The sequence below is a fragment of the Siphateles boraxobius genome, unplaced genomic scaffold (assembly GCF_051911475.1).
Source record: "Siphateles boraxobius isolate OS27281-9 unplaced genomic scaffold, OSU_SipBor_1 9, whole genome shotgun sequence".
Lineage (NCBI taxonomy): Eukaryota > Metazoa > Chordata > Actinopteri > Cypriniformes > Leuciscidae > Siphateles > Siphateles boraxobius.
Genome location: NW_027509219.1, coordinates 18,507,551 through 18,522,813, shown reverse-complemented (window position 1 = coordinate 18,522,813; position 15,263 = coordinate 18,507,551). Strand labels below are relative to the sequence as shown.

The 15,263-nt window shown below is 39.4% G+C and overlaps 2 protein-coding genes across 3 annotated transcripts; one reads left to right on the top strand and one right to left on the bottom strand.

Moving 5' to 3' along the window:
• Positions 1-1,133: 1,133 nt before the first annotated feature.
• Positions 1,134-1,722, bottom strand: LOC143732359 (histone H1.5). The gene has a single exon (XM_077223352.1). It carries the CDS (start codon positions 1,720-1,722, stop codon positions 1,222-1,224), a length of 501 nt encoding a protein of 166 aa, XP_077079467.1. The 3' UTR covers positions 1,134-1,221.
• On the top strand, positions 1,577-15,141 carry tspan36 (tetraspanin 36). Of its 2 annotated transcripts, XM_077223345.1 has the most exons (8): positions 1,577-1,792; positions 10,112-10,331; positions 12,968-13,159; positions 13,337-13,411; positions 13,529-13,624; positions 13,761-13,910; positions 14,303-14,386; positions 14,478-15,141. In XM_077223345.1, the coding sequence occupies exons 2-8, from the start codon at positions 10,272-10,274 to the stop codon at positions 14,550-14,552; spliced, it is 732 nt and encodes a 243-aa protein (XP_077079460.1). In that variant the 5' UTR covers positions 1,577-1,792; positions 10,112-10,271; the 3' UTR covers positions 14,553-15,141. The 2 variants fall into 2 exon arrangements, with proteins under 2 accessions (XP_077079460.1, XP_077079459.1); XM_077223344.1 differs by lacking the exon at positions 1,577-1,792 and having other exon boundaries at positions 9,919-10,331.
• The last annotated feature ends 122 nt before the right edge of the window (positions 15,142-15,263 follow it).

The following is a 15,263-nucleotide window of genomic DNA, read 5'->3' as shown; positions in this document are numbered from 1 at the left end:
ATTACAAGCAGATGGGAGACATAATAGCCAATGTAATCACTTTACAGGCAAAGAACAAAGTATTCAAAGTACAACTCGGGTAAATTTAACTTGATTGGGAATTTACATTTATCCATTTGGCAGACACTTTTATCCAATTCTCATTTTAGTTAATAATTCTTATTTTAAATATAAAATAAAATGTTATATTTGTTGTTTTCCTGTTTGGTTTATATAATGAGGTGAATATGTAAACAAAAGGTATTATTATTGTTATTATTATTCATGTTATGATTGTAATCATTTATTAATGTTACAAGTAATGTGTCTAGCCTACTTCAAATGAGAAAGTCCTTTTTTCTGCAGTTAGACACAACAAAAGAGTGTTTTTTCATATATTCGGCTATATGTTTTTTCATATATTGCTTATGGCCTCGGCCTAAGCATGAAACATATTATTATGAAAAATTAATCCACACTTACAGGAAGGTTTATTTCTACTCAAACAAACATTTTTGTTACAATGTTTTCCAGATAGTAAGAATTTTAGAAAATCTAATTTATAATTTTATGTTTTATGTCTTTTTCATTTTACCCTGTAACACAGTCTAATTACATTTATTAATTTCCAATTTAAGTTAAAAAATATATATTGGTGATGTTTTGTATAAATTAATTGCAGTCTTGGATGAGCATCTCTTTTTTTGATGAATATGTGACGTGTGTAATTAGACACGAGCTTTATACACGTTATTCCACTAGATGGTGTTATCTGAAAAGCAGCGATTCTAAACGGAATGACGACTAGGCTACTGCTTTTCAGATAACACCATCTAGTGGAATAACGTGTATAGCTCTTGCGTGATAATTGCATGTTACTTTTCGATAGAAAACTATCCCAGTCACGTAATTTTTTAACATTGTTGTATATATTATTTTATAAGCAAGAAATTATCAGAGTTAGGCCTACATATTTACTACAAAAAAAGTAATTAATAGCCCAATGTAGGATTAAGGCTAAAATGAAATTTGGTATGTTGTTAATGAAATGTTAATAAAACGCAATGCATGTTATTAGTGTAAAATAATAGTAATTATAGTAATTTTTATTATCATAATCGTCATCAAATTTCAATGCAGCAAGAGACTAAACGTTTTTCATTAATTAAGAATTGTTTTATTTATTTTTTTACAAAGGGTCCAACATCCCTTAAAAAGTATGAACAATAGCCATTATCATTTCTAGGTAGTTTTTGCTTTGCTTGATCTGGAAGCTCTTCGTTTGGCTCTCTTGGGTCTTGTGGTCTTCTTGACCGGAGCTGTCTCGTTGGCCTTTTCAGGACTTCCTAAATTTCTTCTCCTCTTCTTAGGGGATATCTTTGCCCCGGCAGGTTTCTTGGCCGTCTTTCTCTTTGCCCTCTTCGCTTTTGCCTTCGTTGGCTTTGTAGCAGCTTTCGAGCCGATCCTAAATGATCCAGATGCTCCAGTGCCTTTGGTCTGAATCAGGCGACCGCTGGCCACCAGTCGCTTAACTGCCAGCTTAATGCGCGAGTTGTTTCTTACCACATCATAACCACTGGCAGCCAGCGCTTTCTTCAGAGCGACCAGAGAGACACCACCAAGCTCCTCTGATGATGACAAGACCTTGAGGATCAAATCAGACACACTGGGTCCTGACTTCTTGGCCTTGGACCTTCTTTTTGGCGTTTTAGTAGCAGATGAGGCTGCTGTGGCACCTGACATGACTGACAGCTTATTTGAGCTGAAACATCAGCTGGAAGAAGATGTCTGATGAGAGTGAGCTCAAGGGCGGGTGCGTGCAAGTAAAATAGTCTACATGAGAACCGTGTAGACCCTATGATTTCAGCGCCTTTTTATGAGCCGCAATAATTTGTGTTTTCCGACTAATAGAAAGAGTATGTTTTTTACTTTTGAAAATAATATAACGACCTGGATTGTCGATCAGATAATCAAGAAAGTTCCACAAGGACATTTAACTTGTACATAGAATACAAACAATAAAGTAATAATTCGTTTTTTATTCGCAATTGTGAAGAATCGATGTGCTGTGCCGTTTTAAGACTGAAAAATGTCTGGACTTTGTTTAATTACATGATTTAAAAAACATTGTTTACTTATTATGTGCCATTGTTCAGTGAGAGTGGACCATATGTAATATTTTCATTAATTAATATAGCGAATATTTTGCAGAGTTTTTGAACAAATAAAATATTTTCAGTCTACTAAAACACATTTTCTTTTTCTGTCAGTTTCAGTCAGTTATACATTATGGCCCTACAAAAACAATGACACATTGAATAAATGTAATTAATAATGCAATATTGATCAAATCTTTTTATTCTTTTTTATTTTATTTAGTTACCAACACCTACAATTCTGTCAGGTGGGATATTGAGATCTAAGGCTATTAGATGTAATTCATTTGTCTATTGTGCTTATTTGGCTGATAGCTTTATAATGCTAAAATAAACTTTAGTTTAATTCATAAAAGCATTAAAATTTTTACAGTTTGATCTTCTAGAGTTATTACACCAGAAGGGTGTCTCCTAGACGCTGAAACCTTATCTTTGATGCCATGTCAGTTGGTAGATAAATGACCTAAAAGGACCCTTTTGGTTGTTTTGCTTGTTTCAAAGGTTTAATTTTATGGCAGTTTTTAAAGGATTACGATTTTGCTGCTTTTAAATCAAACATGCTGACTTTGTGAGCACATTTTGTTCTTCAAAAACAATAGTTATATGATTTAGTTTACATCTTGTTTTTAGCATTGTAATTTAGAATTGAGCTAGATATCAATAATAATGATTTATTCATTTAAATACCTTTAATTCATCCTGCAGCCCCCTTAGAAGTTTTCTGTTTGAAAACCAGTGCTCTAAAATGTAGGTAGTATAACCAGGTCCAGAAAGTAGCCTAATAACATATTTTTCTTACACTTTGAATAGCTACATGTATGTCATTGTTTATTTTTTTTAATAAAAATAGTTTCACAAATATGAAATTAATAATTAATAAAATACATTTGGGAACATGCCCCTCACAACATATTAAGTCAAGTAATTTTTACTGTTACTTTGAAACAAATATTCTCACATTGTGAGAAGTTTTGTGACCAACTAAAATTAAAACTCTGTGCTGTATTTGTGCTTTTTCAAAATCTTCATTAAGCCAATTTATTTTGTGTTGTTTGGCAAAGTTCGTGCCATAGATTGTCTTATTATAGTGAGATGAGAGCTTATGCCTCTTGTGCTTGTGCTTGAGCTTGTGCCTCTTACCATTGGAAAAATATCTCGTTACTAATATAACCTCGGTTGCCTGAGATAATGGGAACGAGTATTGCGTCGGTCTTTAGCTGATGCTATCTCTTTCCTCCGAGAATTCTGAAGCCTGATTGAATCACATATCTGCAACTGCTCAAACCTATGGTGCTTCTGGGCTACCTGCCATATAAGCAGGCTGAGAATGCCATTTTCTCACAATCTTTCGATTGAGGAGTGGCAAGCGTCTACTCAAGTGCAGAACATCAGCTGGAAGATCTGGAAGAGCACGGCCACACAATGCTCGTTCTCGTTATCTCAGGAAACTGAGGTTACGTTAGTAACCGAGATGTTTCCTTATCTATAAGGTTCACTCGCATTGCGTCAATCTTTAGCTGATGCTATCAGGACGCAATTCAAAAGAACCATAATACAAGCGTAGAACGAAAGACCATCCTACGAGCCCCGGCCTTGGGAACTCAAGGTTAAGGGCCCAGAAAGGCAGCAAGGCTAATATTACGGCAAGAACATCCGCCCAAAAACACAAGGCTCAGGTCACAAGGCCGGAGTTCTCAGCAAGCGCCCTAATCGTTAGACGTACAACGAGGTCTAGGACCGGTTTAGACACACAGGACCCGTGCTTTGAGAGCAAGGATGTCCAAGTTATAAAATCTGGTGAAAGTGGATGGAGAGGTCCAGCCGGCCGCCACGCAAATGTCACCAATGGATACTCCAATGGACCAGGTCCAGGGGGAGGCCATGCCCCTGGTGAATTGGGCTCTCACTCCAATGGGGCACTGAAGGCCCACAGAAGCATAAGCTAACACAATTGCATCCACTATACAGTGTGATAACCTCTACTTTGTGGCCGGGTGCCCTTTAGTGCGGCCTCCGAAGCATACAAAAAGCTGCTCTGATTTTCCAGAAGTGGCTAGAGCACTCGAAATATATTCTGAGAGCCCGAACCGGGCAGAGTAAGTGCAAACCTTGCTCGTCCCCAGAAACAGGAAGACCAGAAAGGGTAATAACCTGTGCACTAAACGGAGTAGGGAGCACCTTAGCACTCAGCCATGTCTTGGTTTGAGGATGACTTTGCAATCGTTTGGCCCAAACACAAGGCAGAGGGCGATTGCAAGTCCCTCACTTGTTTGACCGACGCTGAAGCCAGCAGAAGGGTGGTCTTAAGCGAAAGGGGGCGCAGCTCGGCTGACAGAAGCAGCTCAAAGGGCGGGCCCTGAGGACCGTGGACAGGTCCCAAATCGGGATAGAATGGGGGCGAGGTGGGTTCAGCCTTCTGGCCCCTTTCAAGAACCATGTTTCTAAATCGTTCCTTCCAACTGCCTGGCCAGCCATTAGAGCATGATTCGCAGCAATGGCCGCCATGTAGACGTTGAGTGTTAAAGGGGTGCACCCCTTGTCCAGAAGCTCTTGAAGGAAGCATAAAATCAGTGAAACGTCACAAGACGTCAATACTTCATTCCGGACTGAGCACGCCATGTAGACGTTGAGCGTGAAAGGGGTGCACCCCTTGTCCAGCAGCTCCTGAAGGAAGCATAAAATCAGTGAAACGTCACAAGACGTCAAGACTTCATTCCAGACTGAGCACCAGTCAGAGAAGACAGACCATTTAAGGGCATAGAGACGTCTAGTAGACAGGGCTTTAGCCTCTGAGATAGTGCTCAAGACCCTTGCGGGAAGGCACGCTGGCTCCCATCGAGGGGCCATACGTGGAGGCTCCACAACTCAGGTTGGGGGTCCTAAATCATTCCCTTCACCAAGGAAAAGAGGTCCTTCCTCAGAGGAATCGGCCAAGGGGCTGCTGACAGCAATTGTATCATCTCGGGGAACCAGAACTGGTTCCACGAGAAGGGAGCCACCAAAAGGAATGAGCGCCTGTCCTCTCTGACACGTCTGATGACGTGAGGGAGCAGAGCGATCAGGGGAAAGGCATGCAGGGGCAAGCAGGCTCACTCGTGGGCTAGAGCTTCTCTATCTTTTGAAAAAGAAAATATGGCCAGTGAGAGTTGCCTTCTAAGGCGAAGAGGTTGATGTCTGCCCTCCTGAAGACACTCCAAATCATCTGAACCATCTGGGGGTGAAGCCTCCACTCTCATGGAGACGTACCACCCCGAGACAGCATGTATGCCCCTTGGTTCAGTCTGCCTAGCATGTGCACTGCCTTCAGCGGGTGCAGATTGTGATGTGCCCATAAGAGGAGGTGTCTGTACATAGGCCGTGGCCTGAGACCGGCGATTTAGGTGATTGGGTGATTGGTGATTTAGTTAGGCCACCACTGACATGTTGTCCAAGAAATGGTGCCCCTTTAGGTCTGGCAGGAAGGTTTTGAGAGCCAGAAAAAACACCAGCATTTCCAGGCAGTTGATGTACCAATGCCTCTCCAGGCCTGACCAAGAGCCGGACGTCAGCCTGCCTTTGCACAGAGCTCCACATCTGTGTTTGAAGCATCTGTCATGACTACCTTCCTCCTGGAGACCATCCCCAAGTCTGCACCTGTCCGGTACAGATGAGGGTCCTTCCAAGGGGCCAGGTCCTTGACACAGCCATGGGTTACCTTGAGACAGAAGCATCCGAGATGCCAAGCATGGAATGAAACTCGGGCTTTGAGCCAATATTGTAGGGGCCGCATGTAGAGCAGGCCCAACGGAACCACAGAGGCAGCCGCCAATAGACACAGAATCCTCTGAAAAGTCCTGAGGGGAGAGAATCGTCAGAGAACATTTTGGCGCAAGCCAGTTCTGCATTTGGTCTGAGTCGAGAACTGCTCCAAGGAAGGATATTCGCTGAATAGTCTGATAGACAGTGAGCTCTTGGCTAAATTGATCCTGAACCCCAGGCATTCCAAATGGCCAAGGACCATGGACTTATGAGCATTCAATTGTGCTCTGACTGGGCCAAAATGAGCCAGTCATTGAGGTAATTCAGGATGTGCACTCCCTTCTGTCTCAGAGGGGAGAGACGCATCCACGCACTTCAGAAACGTGTGCGGTGCCAGGGACAGTCCGAATTAAAGGACAGTATACTGGTAAGCCACCCCTTCAAACACGTATCTCAAGAACGATCTGTGATGAGGGGCTATCTGGATATGAAAAGTAAGCATCTTTTAGATCAACTGACAAAAACCAATCCCCCGGACAAACCTGCAAGATAATTTGTTTCAATGTTAACACCTTGAACGGCCGATTCATCAGATGTCTCAGATCGAGGGTGGGCCTAAGGAAGTAGTGGCTGTAAAAGATTCTCTACGCCCCCCTTTGCCAGTAAACTCTCAACTACGGACCGGAGGACGTGCAGATTGCTGACCCATACTGAAGTCTGTACAACGCCCTTAAAGCAGGGAGGTCTGCTGATGAATTGAGTGAGTAACCTCATTTGATTGTGTTCAGAACCCAGCTCGACACACTGGGGATGGCTCCCCAAACCTGAGCCAGGGTGGCAAGGGAACTTAACCTTCACCTCTTCAGACAGATCTTCAGACAACTCTTCAGACAGATCAGGACGGCTTCCGAGGTTCAGTGTCGAACGTCACCTTGGGGCGGGGACACTGGTGCTTAGGGATGGTGTAGAGCTTGGTGGCATGGGAGTGCTGTCGTTGCTTGGGCTGAGGTCGGTAGGCTCCTCTGGCAACTTGAGGCAGCTGCTGAGCTGGAAAGCTTAGGCCGGAAGTGGCATATTGCCTGCGGCCACTTCTGTGGAGTGAAGCGTTCAACGAATCCATCCACCGCAGGGCCAAAGAGATCGGTGAGGTGAGACTGAGGAGTCAAGGAAGGCAGCCTTTTCTGCATCTTTTGGGATCAGGGCACGAGGGATGTGAAGTGTTTCGAACAGTTCACTCGTACTCATCAGCTCAACCCTCTGCCCAGCAAACACATTTATGTTGTGGCAACTTCTGTGGCACGTTGCATTTCTGCTATGGCATTGTCGCCGTCTACATTTTCGCAACAAACGTAGAATTGTAAGAAGCATGACATTCAGCTACTGAGACGACGTTCTGAAAAAAAAATGTATGCGATAGGCCTATACTGTAGATATCCCCCATTTAGCATTTTATGTTTTTGAGGTTCATTTTTTATTTCTCAGATGTTAGATAATTATATACTTTTTAAATATTGTTTATTATTTAATGGGGCTATCAGTAAATTAGCCTAATTATAGCCTAATCAACACCTGAAAGTTACACTTTGAAGAGTAAAAATGTTAATTCAACTTTATTAAAACGTCATATGGTAATCAAATTGCACTTCCAAATGTTATACATTTGTGAAAAAAGAAAAAAAACTAAATAAAAGAATATACAAATTTCTTTTAAGTATAATAAATAAAACATAAAAAGCTAAGATCAGAACATTTAATGAATAAAACCGGATTCTGTAGGCTTCATGGCAGACAGTAGCTAGTCGAAAGCCGGGTGATAAAGGTCGCCGGAATCAGTCCAGGAAACATCCACAAATCCAGATGAACAAAGAAACGAATGAGACAAAATAGCATACAAATAAAATGAAAAACTAAACAGTGCGAACGAGGCTACATTAGTCACATTAGAAAATAAAGTTGTAGGTTGTGTTTGAATAATTAGGCTACGTATCCAATTTAGCTGAGGTAGGCTAGATCAGGGGTTCCCAAACTTTTCCATTCCAGGACCCACCTAGACAAGAATAATCTATCTCAAGACCCACCAAAATGATTTTTAAAAAGCATGAATGTGGGGTTGGGTGGAATGCGTTAGATCTCTTCAGAGCAGTTTTCTCCTTGTCATAGTATGAAAGACATACAAGTTTAACTGCAATACAAACTTATGGTACATTATCAAAATAATGTAGAATTAAAATAGCAGCCTAATGGCTGTTGAAATAAAGGGAAGAATACCGAGTAGTTCTTGTCTGCTGCCTCAACTAATTTACCCAGACACAAAGAAATTAAAGATTAAGTAATTTTAATCTTAACCAAAGTTTGATATAACAACAAATAATTTTATTTTCTAAATTATTTAATTTGACAGTAGGCCCATGACCTAGAATTTCAATACTAATATGTCTGCTAAAAGTGTTGTTAAACGCGGTATGCGCGCTCATAATGGAAGCTCGCGGTGCGACGCGCTCGTTTTTTCCAAGCGCGTCCGCGCCGCATCGAGATAAAAACATCTCAACTTTTCAGAATGCCGCAAGCGTTTTCCTTGCTGTAACGGAGAGCGCAGCTGATGGTTGCGCTTAGCAACGACAGACGCCTCCGGAGCGCAACCGCCCTAGCGCTTTGGAAAAAGGAGAACGCTGCGCGTAAATTTCGCTGCAGCCAATAGTGACTGCGCGGACCCACCTCTTCCCAATCTGCGACCCACAAATGGGTCTCGAGTCTCGACCCACAGTTTGAAAACCCCTGGGCTAGATTAAACGCAATACTCACGTATCCTTGCTCGATGAAGAATGAGACAACACAATGAGCCAAATGGGCGGTTGAAATTTAAAATGCTGATTTTCGCGTTTCATGGCAGTGTCGAGTAGCCTACATTGTCCTGTGGTTGTCAAGGAGAAAGACACCATAGACACATAGACACTTGAGCAATGGCCCTGCGGTTTAAATCAACACTGTGACAACGCTGTAACAACCTTCACCACACAACGTAGTTATAAGGTTGGGTACGTTGTGCCAACGTTCTGTGTTTGCTGGGTGGCAAGCGCGTACTTGCATAATGTTTTTACCTTTTTTTGGGAATTTTTTTTTGTAACCGCACACACCTGTTTATTTTTCCTTTGATTTGTCGTCTCATTCGTTTCTTTGCTAGATTTTCATGTCTGCTCATGCTCGTTAGTCACTCCCTGTATATAGCCTAATCTTTTCTTTTCTCACAAATGTATGACTTTTGGAAGTGCAATTTGATTACCATATGCTTAATAAAGCTGAATTAGCTAACCTTCAATGTAATTTTTACTTTTCAAAGTGTACACTTGCAGGTGTTGATTATAATTAATTTACTGTTAGGTCCATACATAATAATAAGGATAAACCATATTTTATATAGAAGTATATAATTATCTTACATATGACATTAAAAATTAACCATAAAACATAACATGCTAAATGGGGGATATCTATATCTAGCATATTAAAAAAATTTAATTGTCAGAACGTCATCTCTAAGTTGCTGAATGTCGTGCAACAACGTTGACAGCCCTGTCGTGTCTTAGAATTCCACGTTGTTACAATGTTGCGAGCACGTAGACAGTGACGTTGCCATAGCAGAAATGCAACGTGCCACAGACGTTGCCACAACGTAAATGTGTTTGCTGGGTGGACATAACATGATTTCCAACAAGACCCAATTTAATAAATTCAAAATTGTGTTACTTATACAAGAAAATGCTATATGTAGTTTTTGTAATATTTAAACTAAAGCAAATATATTTCCATCGAACTTCATTGTTCAATGTGTTTAGCTGATGATGTGCATCTGTCCCAATTCAACAAAAAAAATCATGTGTGAAATGCAACAGTCTGTCATCACAAGGAAGTTATACTACTTTAAATTATTTGTCTTGAAATTTTAAAACGGGTGTAGAATCATAAAAAATGACTGTAACGTTACGTAAACAGATTGTATCAGTCAACCAACATGAATATCATGCTGTGCCATCATATCTCTTTTTCTGGTCACCTAGGCAACGCCTCACACATTTCCATCATGAACAACTTCCCTGTGAACCAGAAAGTTTTACGTTATTCTTTTCTTCTTCTTCTTCTTCTTCTTCTTCTTCTTCTTCTTCTTCTTCTTCTTCTTCTTCTTCTTCTTCTTCTTCTTCTTCTTCTTCTTTTTTTTCTTCTTTTTGCTGCACGGTATTTAGGACCTGGGAGTTTCCATTGTTGACGTATGAGAGAGCACGTGACCGACTGAACTATAAAGAACACGAGGAAAGATAACGTCACAAACTCAACAAAGAAAAAGAAGATCGCCACAAACTATCCGCAACATTCCCAGCTTCGACTCGTCACTCAGCAGCAGACATGGATTGCGGAATGATAACATCCAAAAGCGTTCTTTTGCTTCTCAGTTTAATATTTTGGGTGAGTTTGTGATGTTCTATATAAATTCTGTTCGGTTCTGTTTTTGTTGCCTAAATATAGCCCATTATGATGTTACAAACCTATGCTGTCCATGTGGGTTTTGCAGTTGTTTGATGACTATATTTGTTGGAAGAAGGGACCTTATAAGTATCACAATAGTTTGTATTCATTCCAGAGGTTGTTTCTCCTCCTCCAGACCTAAACGTTTAATAGAATTATTTGCTTTTGACAGCGAGCTGTTCTCTAGAATGTAATTTAATTTAGGGTGAGTCATTTGTTTGCTCTTTGTTTATACACTTAAAATAACTTAAAGGGCTTCAGTGCCTTTTGCTATGCTGCCTTTAAACGTATGCGCTTGCTTATTTAAGAGTTGATGTAACTGCTTCTAACTTGATTTCAATGAAAATAAAGATTGCTGATGCCCATATTGTCTGTGCCATCATGTAGGCCTAGTCATCTGACTAGGCTTAATGTCATGTGCCCTTTTCTGGCTTCAGTGGGCACGAAGGGGAGTTCTGTAGAAAACCAACACTTCTTACTCTTCTACACAGACAATTTAATACTTTCATGCTCACAGAGATGTTACAAAAATTTGCTGAAACCAAGACACACTTTTCAGGGCTGAGACCCTCCGGGGCCCTTTGGTTCCCATTATCTCCAGCCCTGTCTGCATGTGCAATTTGTTTTTTAATTTTCCCCCAAAACAACAGTGCAAGAAGTAAAATCTGAGAACGGAAAGTTCTCATTGTTGCATCTTTGTCTTCTGAAAAGCTGATTTATTGCTGTTGTCATGTGTACTTTTCTACCTCAAGGGTTTCTGTTTTGCTTTTGCCGCTTCTGCTCAAGCTGAGGCACAAGACCAGCATTCCAGGAAAGATTAGGGGGCAGGAAAGGGTTACTCATGGTCTCGTGACTGTGCATTGTGACTGACTGCTGAAGAAACCGATCATGTGCTAGCGAGTCATACATAACCCAAAGTTTACTTGTTATGAAATGACATCATGTGAGAGATGTAGGAGGATATCAGCTAAATTGGGCCACTTTTTGGTAAATCGTTTGGGACAATAATACAATGCCATATATGCCTTTTCCATGTGTTTTTATGATTAATAATGACTGTTTTTGATAATTTTGTGTTGAAATTATGTAATAAAATATAATTATTTAGGCCATATACATTTCTTGAAACGTCAGCTGTGCCAACTTTTTTTGCATGAGCAGTTTCAGGTAAAATGGGCCAGTCAAACTGCAAAGGGAAATAGAAGGCTAATTTATCCTCAATTTTAATTTTAAAACACAATTGCTTATACAGCCACATGACATGTAAACTGCATTAAACAAACATATTCATATGCGCCATTAAAAAAAAACATTTTGGGTGCAAACCCACATATTCAAATGTGCAATTAAAAAAGTCAATTTTGGAACAGCATCAGTAAACTGATGTCAGTGGTGTGTGTGTGTGTGCGCGCACACACACATGTCTGGTTCTCTATCTTTGTGGGGACTCTCCATAGGCATAATGGTTTTTATACTGTACAAACTGTATATTCTGTCCCCTTACACTAATCCTGCCCCTAAACCTGCCCATCAAAGAAAACTTTATGCATTTTTACATTTTCAAAATTCAAAGTTTAGTATATTTATTAAACCATTTCCCTCGTGGGGACTGCTGGCTGCTCCACACAATGTAGGTGATCTCAGGTTTTATTATCCTTGTGGGGGCATTTGGTCCCCGCAATGTAATATAAACAAAGACACACACACACACACAGATGATGGCCCATTTTAGCTGAAACCATGTGGCCCATTTTACCTTAGTGGGTTAAGGTAAATTGGGCCACCAAGAAAAACATCACTTTTACAAAAAATATGTTCATATACCAAACTAACAACATTATTTCTGATTGATGCCATCAAGACAGAGTGCATATTTTTTTATGTGCATGTTTTTTTTTTATAGATTTATCATCCTTATAATTGTTAGATTTGGTATGCCAGGCTACTTACCATGCATCTTTCTGGTGTAGTCTTGATTTGAATGATTCCCCCGCCCACCATATCAACCATAAACTAATCAAATCGCCTGTTACTTGTCAAGCACAGTTATAACAACAGTTTGAAATCATTTACAGTCATTGGCTCTAAATTCCAGAGGGGCTGGGACCCCCAAACCTTAAATGGCCCATTTTACCTGATGGCCCAATTTACCTGATATCACCCTATGTGTTCTTATTGAACTGAACTGTGCAAATTCAGCACCGTTACTGGGTAAATGACAAGTGTCCAAGATAAAAGGACCAATCTTTTTTGAAAATCTAGTTTGTGTGTGTGTGTGTGTGTGTGTGTGTGTTTGTTTGTGTTAATATATCAATAATCATTTAAATACTTGGTCATGAAATAGTAATGGAAGTTTGGTGTGGAGTAATGACATTTTTCTTACACCCTGAATACATGTGAGTGAGTGTACATTCCTGTATATCAGTATTTGTTTTTAATCAAGTTTTATATATATAAAAAAAAATATATATATATATATAGTAAATATCATGAAATGATTTTGGGGGGAGTCCCACCACAGACATTACTGTGAAGTTTGATGTCATTGACCCACCTCCTGTGTCGTTCTTTTTCAGGGTGCTGGAGTGGCCCTTGCATATGTTGGTTCTTATGTGATAAAGAGCTACAACAGCTTTGAAGACTTCGTGTCTGATAAGTACAGCATCATCCCAGCAGCCATCATAATCGGTGTGGCTGTGGTCATGTTTGTCATCGGAACCGTTGGCTGCTGTGCAACTCTGAGGGAGTCCAAAGTCGGTTTAGGCTTTGTAAGTATGAGCCATACATCTGTGTACCTTGTTTCAGTTTATTTCATCGAAAATAGAGCGTAGGGTCCATGTGGTGGTTTCTATTCCTTTTTAAAGCCTTTTGGGTAGCACTGGTTTCATCATGGTGTCTGTTTGGGGATTTAATATTTTATGCTTTTCTCTGAATTTTTCGTTTAGTTTCTTCTCATCATCATGATAATCTTTGCTGCCGAGGTGACCGCTTTTGTGTTTGGCTTCATCTACAGGGGCAGAGTAAGTTGTTCTTATATAACTTCTGAATATTTGTATGCTATTTTGTCTCCTTTCTTTTTAAAAGGGGGATATGTAGAAATCTAAATCATTGGAAAATGTTTCCCATGATGTTTACAGATTAAGGGTGATCTAGAAAAGTCAATGAAAGACGTCTTCCAAAAGTATGACGGCCTGAACACTGAAACGCATGCAGTGGATTACTTGCAATCTCAAGTAAGACTAAAAGGTTCCTTGATATCATTGCAATAATTTTTGGTTGCACAGGAAATGATAGACGCACTGGGCAGGAAATGGATGCATAAAGGAGTCTCCTGATCTTTTTTAATTTTACTCCTTTTTACATTTCCAGTTGGAGTGCTGTGGGGTGAATAACTTCACAGACTGGACTGCGACACCATGGTTTGGCCAGCATAACAACTCTGTGCCACATTCCTGCTGTAAAGCAAACAATACACAATGCACGGGTCAACTCACCCAACTTGATCTTCTGAATACACAGGTTTGAGTGGCGTGTCATTTCGTTTGACATTGTCAATTATTGTATTAAGTGAACTGTTATTTTAGTATTTAAATGCCATTTTAGTATTTATTGATGTATACTGTGTGTGTGTGTGTGTTTGTGTGTGTATATATATATATATATATATATATATATATATATATATATATATATATATATATATATATATATATACTTATTTCAGTTTATAATTTGCATTTAAATGTTTCATCTGATGTTTATTTTATTCCATTTTAAGTAACAAAAACAACTTTTAATAACAAAAACTATATGGTATTCAGATCAGCATATTTCCAAGCAGTTTTCTTGAAATATGTAATTGTTTTTAAACCATTCTTTCGGGGGGAAAACACACTCTGTTGTTCCTACAGGGATGTGAAGCTAAACTGGAGCAGATGCTTCAGGATGTGCTTAGTTATGCAATGTTGGTCATCCTGGGATTTGCCATCATAAAGGTACATCGGTTCATTTTAGCCTCATCATTATACTTGTTTATCTGACAATGAATTTTCAACAACTTGTTTTGTGTTTCTCTCTCTTTTTCAGTTTTTTGGGATGCTCAGCATTTGTGTCATCACCTGCCGAAGCAAGAAGAATGACTATCAGCCTCTGTATGCGTGATAGTAAAATCTGAATCCCTGTCTTGGGACAGTCTCTATTTTCTCAATACTGTGCAGCTACACACAGCCTCACTGGCACTATAAATAACAGATGTTTGAATATGTGACAGTATTCTAAACTTTCTGTATAAAAAAAAAAAAAGTTGATTTTAATATCTTTTGGTTCGAACAAGATATGCTGACCGGAACCACAGAGGTGTGTGTGTGTGTGTGGCCAAAAAAAAAAAACTGTTACCAAATTATCACAGAGGATTTGAAAAAACGTGTGATGTTTTGATGGTTAATGTTTCCCTGCCAAATAGGTTTATAAAATATTACACCCAACTCCACAAAGTTTTAGGAAATGTTACTATAGCAGCACATTACCAAGTGTGTATATATTTAAATCAAACTTGCATAGATAGATAGATGCACTCCATTTTTAAGTATTTTATGCATTTCAGTGTGCTTTAGTTTCTACATTGTCATTATTCAGTTTTTTTTTGTTTTTGTGCTGCTATCCAAGCCTAAGTCTTAATAGTCATGTATGTATCTTATATCTATTCAAATTATTTACCTCAACAAAAGAGTTATTAAATTATGGAAATAAATTGTTCTGGTGAGTGTATTTTTGACATTGTTAAGATTACAAAAGTGCATATTAATAATATCCTCAAATGACTTGTTTATCAACACCATTTCTGAGAAAACTACATGTGAATTTAGATAAAGT